Consider the following 6,829-nt stretch of genomic DNA (forward strand, 5'->3'; position numbering starts at 1 on the left):
CAGTGGCGGGTGCGCTTTTTCTTGCTGCCTTAGTGGCAAGCTGTTTTCGTGGAGCTTTTCCACCGGTCGATTTACGAGCAGTTTGTTTGGTACGGGCCATTTTTTTGACTACTTCTTTATCCCTCAACTACACATACACACACATAAACACCTACGTACGTCACTAACAACGGCGACGGTTCATATGACCCTGCAACAAAATTTTTCGCCGTATTTTATTAACTAGGGTGACACTATGCGTTATCTGATTGGTCAAAAAAGTAACTTAAGAGGCGGAGCGAAACTAAACTATAAAATGAGTTGACTAATCTGGCGAGCAGGTAGTTGTTTTCGACGAAGCAGTCAAATCTGTGTCGTTTTCTTTTGTGAAACAAAGCTTAATTTGAATCAATAATCATTCAAAATGACCGGTCGTGGCAAAGGTGGAAAGGGATTGGGAAAAGGTGGAGCAAAACGTCATCGTAAAGTTTTACGTGATAACATCCAGGGCATCACGAAGCCCGCGATCAGAAGATTGGCACGTCGTGGAGGAGTGAAACGTATCTCCGGTCTCATTTACGAAGAAACCAGAGGTGTCCTGAAGGTATTCCTCGAAAACGTCATTCGTGATGCCGTCACCTACACCGAACACGCAAAACGTAAAACCGTCACCGCCATGGATGTCGTTTACGCTTTGAAGCGTCAAGGGCGTACACTTTACGGTTTTGGCGGTTAAGTTTTTTTTATAACCTATGTTTTATCTATGAGACTACGAGGCGACGACAATACCGGTATACCAGCATTGTTTGGTTTTTATGTTTCTTCCTCATCGTTAGTTACATCAATCTACTCTCTACTATTCATCGCATTTTAATTTTCGACGAAAAAAAACGGTTCTTTTCAGAACCACAAAAATATTTCTAAACAAATGAAAAAAGTACGTATCACAAGGCTCTCAGTTAAACCACCAGTATAATAAATGTTTGATTTCCAAACTGTTTTTATATTTCTAGGAAATGTAACAAATAAAGTTGTGTGGTTTTTATGACTTTGTTGTTTAATCAATCGTATGCTTTTCCTTAAAGGGATGAATTTTGACTTTTCAGAGATAAATAATAATTACCACTAAAGAAAGAAAACATCAAAGCCTAACCGATATACATGGATTAGCTAGCCCCCCACCGGCGCGGCGTGTAGCTCGCCGTCTAGGAGAGGCAATAAAAATTTACCTGCTTTTAAACTATTAAGAAAATAAAACATCTTGAGTGCTCTTTTTTTTTTAAATCGTGCAATAAATTTTTGCCAAGTTTTATGTAACTTTAAGTAGGTATGTTTATTTACTCTTTAAAAAAAGTTTGTGATTCTTTTTTTTATTTGTTAAAAAAATGATGGCCCTGAGAAGGGCCGATATTATTATTTTTTTGTAGCTTGCTGCTTCTCACAGCAACTAGAGAGACAACAGTTAGCTGTTTATGGTTTCTTTTCGGTTTTTTTCGGCAAAAGGACCGCCTGGATGTTGGGTAAAACACCACCTTGAGCGATTGTCACACCGGAAAGGAGCTTGTTTAATTCTTCGTCATTTCTGATGGCCAATTGAAGATGACGTGGAATAATACGAGTTTTTTTGTTGTCACGAGCAGCATTTCCAGCCAATTCAAGAACTTCAGCGGCAAGATATTCCATCACAGCCGCCAAATAAACTGGAGCACCGGCACCGACTCGTTCGGCGTAATTACCTTTACGAAGTAAACGATGTATTCTTCCAACAGGAAACTGAAGACCGGCCCTGCTCGAACGAGACTTGGCTTTTCCTTTTACCTTTCCTCCTTTTCCACGTCCAGACATGTTGATATGATGGTGGTTTTCGTAGTTTATGGAAAAGTCAAAATAAACTATAAGAATATGCTGCGCGTATAACTTGTATGCTACTACTGCGACTGCGAATGACTAAAGTTGCGTTTCTGGCTTCGTATTTATACGGTTACTTATAGAGAAGTCGTATTTCTGACTGGATGATTATACTAAAAGGTGGGGTCTTGATTCGGAGTAAATTCGTATATAAAACATTTTTAACAAGTAGTGCACCATGATTTTAGCTTGAACTTTCAAGTTGACAGGTATATTTTGTGTTCGTTGTGCGTATTACAGTTCGTTTGTGTCGTGTTTTTTTTTTCTTTATTAAGATTAGAAATATTAAAAAATATGCCACCAAAGACAAGCGGTAAAGCAGCGAAAAAGGCTGGAAAAGCTCAAAAGAATATTTCGAAGAGCGACAAGAAAAAGAAGCGCAGGAGGAAGGAAAGCTATGCAATCTATATTTATAAGGTATTGAAGCAAGTACACCCCCGATACCGGTATTTCGAGCAAGGCGATGAGCATCATGAACAGTTTCGTTAATGATATCTTTGAACGGATCGCCGCTGAAGCTTCTCGTCTTGCGCATTACAACAAGCGTTCGACGATTACGAGCCGGGAAATTCAAACAGCGGTTCGTCTCTTGTTGCCTGGTGAATTGGCAAAGCACGCAGTCTCTGAAGGTACCAAAGCCGTCACCAAATACACAAGTTCAAAATAGAGAAGTTTTTTCTTTCATCGTTTAAAAAGAAGAAAAAAATGAAATCGGTTCTTTTCAGAACCACAATTAACATTTAAAAGTAAATAAAATTTGTTTCATTAAGTAAAAAATAAATCTAATGACCGACCACTCAAATCTAGATTTTTTTTTATCAATCGAAGCTCTTTTTAAATTAAATTTAAAATGAAACAGCAAAAACAAATTACATCGGTAAAAGTGCGACGCAAAAGAAATCAAGAAAAATAGCAGGAAAGTAACATCTCGGATTAATCAAATTCTTAACTCTCTTTAGTGTTTCTTCTATATGTCTTAATTTCATTTTTTTTAGTTATTACATTACAAACAATACTACATATTCTGATACGAATTCAATTTCACCTGAGGAATCGGAACCATTGGTTCTTCATTCCTGAACGCACCCTGGGCAGCCATGCCATGCCGTGTTTGCCTTAGAAAAAAAAGAAGACGGCGCTCCGGGTTTTCCCCCCGAAGTTATCCATTTGATGGAATCTGAAAGGAGCAGCGACGAACTCTTAAATTAGAAATTTAAAAAATATTTATAACATTCTCTCGTTTGTACATCCTTTTTAGTTTAATATTTAGTATTATATTTGGGTGCATAATTAAGACGCGATTTCTTAAAATAAGTATAAGTTGTTGTGCTGTCATTTATTAATTATTACATATTATAATGTCTATATTAGCAACGTAAGGTTGACGTTTCTCCAAAACTGTCACTTTGTCGCTTTAAAGCGACATAACTGAAAAAAACGCTTGTTCTCCCATTTTGTTTATTTTTATTATTATTATTATTTTTTTTTTTTTTGAAATCAAATGTCCAGTGATTTTTGTAACTAGCTATAGTTACTAGTAACAACGAGTAAACAGAAAATAAATAATTGCCAATTTTAATAAATTGTTACATGGTTTTGTTCTGAATATTATGGTATATTGTTAATACTTGGAGATTCAGAAAAAGTTTTGTGTATGTGTGTTGCGAGCGCAAATTTATATTGTCGATTTTGAGAAAATGCTTCAATCGACAAAGGTACAACTTTGCGCTATTAATAGGTACACTAATAGTTATTATTAATAATTATAAAAAATAAATAGATCAATAGTACTTTCCTCAAAGAAATTAACTAACAATTTATTATAATAAACAAATCTTTTATAGTAGATATCTACCCTAAATGTTTTGTTATAAATTCGATTTATAAAACTATATACAAGAGTGGAATGATTAATTTATGGCCTCACATAGAAAACAATAATTTAGCAAAACAATTTTTGATTACTTTTTACTATAACTACCTTTTTATTACATACACTTGGTTAATCGGGGTTTGGAATCCCATCCATGTGGGTCAATTCTGGTAACTTTTTAAACCAAGTTTTTTAGAGCTGTGATATCTTGAAAATTTTCGTTATATTTTTTCCAGTGTATTTTTTTCTTAAATTGGAAAATAGACTAAAATTTACTTTTTTTAAATTGTCGTATAAAATCTAAAGAATTGCGCTAAAACAGCTCCGCTTACATTGTTCAGTTTTCGTTTTTCCGGCGAGCTTCTGTGCTCAGAAAATGTGTTTTTGTCAATTTTTTTCCCATACCCAAAACTTGATCAAAGATATAATGTGTTTGCTATTTTAAAATTATTAATGCTTGAACTATCTCAGACAACTATTATTTCTAATCTTCCAATATCTTTTTATGACATTTCTACAGGAGAAGCATTCTTAGATTTTCTTGAACTTGATGCATTCTTAAGATTTGTATGGTTTTTTTAAATGTCCAAAATACACTTTCAACCATACTAGGCAATGAAAAAGGTATATCTAATGTATAGAATCTAAGCCACCCATCTCAGCCACTTGACCTGACCTGACCTGACCATACCGTCAGGAGTGAAAGCTTATTCTTTTTCTCCAGGAATTAGCGCCTCCGTTCTTAGATCGTGCACGCTGGTTCCCAAGACATCTTCTGGCCGCCTCCTACGGCAGATGATCTAGGTCCCTCAGCGGGCATTTTTCTACGTCTTTTCGTTTACGAAGAATCAGAGCTTTTCGAACATTGATTTCTTCCTTCTTCCCCCATTTTCTTAGTTTTATAAATCTCCTCTGTAAATTTCTGTACTGTTCTCCAATGCTCATTGTTCTCGAGCATTTTTTCAACTAGATTATCATGTATAAGTTTATTACTTATTTGTAATTCCCACTTCTATCGAATGGCATCGCGTTGATAAAACACATGTTTTCGAAAAAACACATGTTCGGCTGTATCTTCCTCGTTGCAGTATACACAGCGGTCATCATCTGCTCGATGCATACGGTGTAGATATGACAGAAAAGCCTTATGTCCTATTAAAAACTGTATTAGGTAGTATTTACCTGTCTCACAGGTTTTCTCCTTTCCATCTACCGACTTATGTTCGAGATAAGACGATGCGATGCGTCCATTTTCTTTTGGAACTGTTGTCCCATCTGGCTTGCCATGCCGTGATAGATTGCTCTATCACTTTATGCTTGTTGCCTGTTCTATCAAGTACCTTCCTACTGTCTTTAATTTGAAAGGCGATAGAAGCCAGAAGCGACCTCTGCTATTATCTGAGGGGAAATGCTTTTACGCATACCAGACTAGGTCTGGTTATGTGGGACTCGGTCGGTAAATGTGCAAGCCGACAATACCCACTAAAACCCCTCGCGTCACCTTAGGGATCGGAACCATTGGTCCTTCATCCCTGAACGCACGCTGGGCAGCCATGCCGGTTCGCATGGCGCCAGAAGAAAAGAAGAGGGCGCTCCGGGGATTCCCCCGAAGTGATCCATTTGATGGAATCTGAAAAGAGCTGCGACAGATAAATGTGGCAATGACATTTGATGTTTACCAGATTCGGAAGATCTGAGTGAGAAGGCATCTTCGATCACAAGAGAGCATCCTTGGCCTCTTGCATCTGGATGGACCGTTTTCGTCGTAGTCAACGGCCTCTCGGACCAGGGGGTTCGGGTGGGCTTCCGCCTTCGAAAAGGCTCGCTCGGCTGTCTCACGGAAGAATTCCTCCATCGTCGGCATCTTCGCCTCTCGGTGCAATTGGTTGTTGCGAACAAACCACGGGGCGTTGAATGCTTGACGGAGAAATTTGTTTTGGAAAGTTTGTAACTTATGCATCCGAGTCTTACAGGGCGCGAACGCCCAAGCCACAGAAGCATAAGTCATGGTAGGTCGGATCACTGATTTGTACAACAAGAGCTTGTTGTCAATTGACAACGCGCTCCGCCGACATACGAGAGATCTCAGCATTCCGTGGCCATCTTGCCCTTCGCGAGTGCGTAGTCAAGATGTGGGCCCGAAGGAGAGTTTTTTGTCCAGAATGACCCCCGAGATATTTGACCTGGTCAGACCAGGGAATATCCGCGTTGAACATTCGAACAAACCCATCAGGGCTGACTCTACGTCGTGCCAACAAAAGCGCTCTGCTTTTGTCGGGGTTGACGTTTATGAGCCACCTGCGACACCAGTTTTCGATGCGTTCCACAGACTCCTGCAAGTAGCGGGTAGCCATGTAGGGGTTGCTTCGATCTGGTGAGAATCGCTGTGTCATCTGCGTATATTGCCAGTGTCGTACGGTCAGTTTTTGGGGATGTCGTGGGTGAAAATGGAGTAAAGAAGGGGTGAAAGAACGGAGCCCTGGGGGACTCCGGCTTCCAGGTCCTGGGGGGATCTGAAACAGAGTTATTGATTCTCACCTGGAAACGGCGTCCCTCGAGAAACGATCTGATCATTTGAACCATTGCGAGCGGAATGCCAGTCTGATGGAGCTTGTAAATAAGCCCATCATGCCAAACCGCATCGAATGCTTTTGCCACGTCGAGAAACACTGCACCAGTAACTTGCTTGCGCTCGATACTGATGGAAGCGTGCTCTACGACTCGTAGTAGCTGATCTGTTGTTGAATGATTCGACCGAAAGCCGAATTGTTCGTCGGGGACGATGTGCCGCTCCTGGGTGAGCTGGAGGAGGCGGGGAGCGGATGAGACGTTCTGCGACCTTTCCCCACAGCCGACAGCAAGCTGATTGGCCTGTGGTTCTGGGGAAACTTTGGGTCCTTCCCCGGTTTCGGGATGAAAATGACCGTTGCTATTTTCCAACGCTGTGGAAAATATCTGAAACTGAGCATTTGCATTTAAAATACCTGTCAGTTCGACGATGACTTTCAGCGGGAGGTTCTTGAGAGCCCTGTTGCTGATTTCGTCTGGTCCAGATGCCTTCCGTTTCTT

The 6,829-nt window shown here is 39.8% G+C and overlaps 1 protein-coding gene across 1 annotated transcript; it reads left to right on the top strand.

Moving 5' to 3' along the window:
- Positions 1–296: 296 nt before the first annotated feature.
- LOC135265960 (histone H4) lies at positions 297–885 on the top strand. Its single transcript, XM_064356385.1, has one exon. It carries the CDS (start codon positions 404–406, stop codon positions 713–715), a length of 312 nt encoding a protein of 103 aa, XP_064212455.1. The 5' UTR covers positions 297–403; the 3' UTR covers positions 716–885.
- The last annotated feature ends 5,944 nt before the right edge of the window (positions 886–6,829 follow it).

Source organism: Tribolium castaneum, chromosome 1, assembly GCF_031307605.1.
Source record: "Tribolium castaneum strain GA2 chromosome 1, icTriCast1.1, whole genome shotgun sequence".
NCBI classification, from domain to species: Eukaryota; Metazoa; Arthropoda; class Insecta; order Coleoptera; family Tenebrionidae; genus Tribolium; species Tribolium castaneum.

Bases quoted from the DNA above. Each gene is read 5' to 3' on its own strand.
- LOC135265960 (XM_064356385.1), top strand. From the start codon at position 404: ATGACCGGTCGTGGCAAAGGTGGAAAGGGATTGGGAAAAGGTGGAGCA.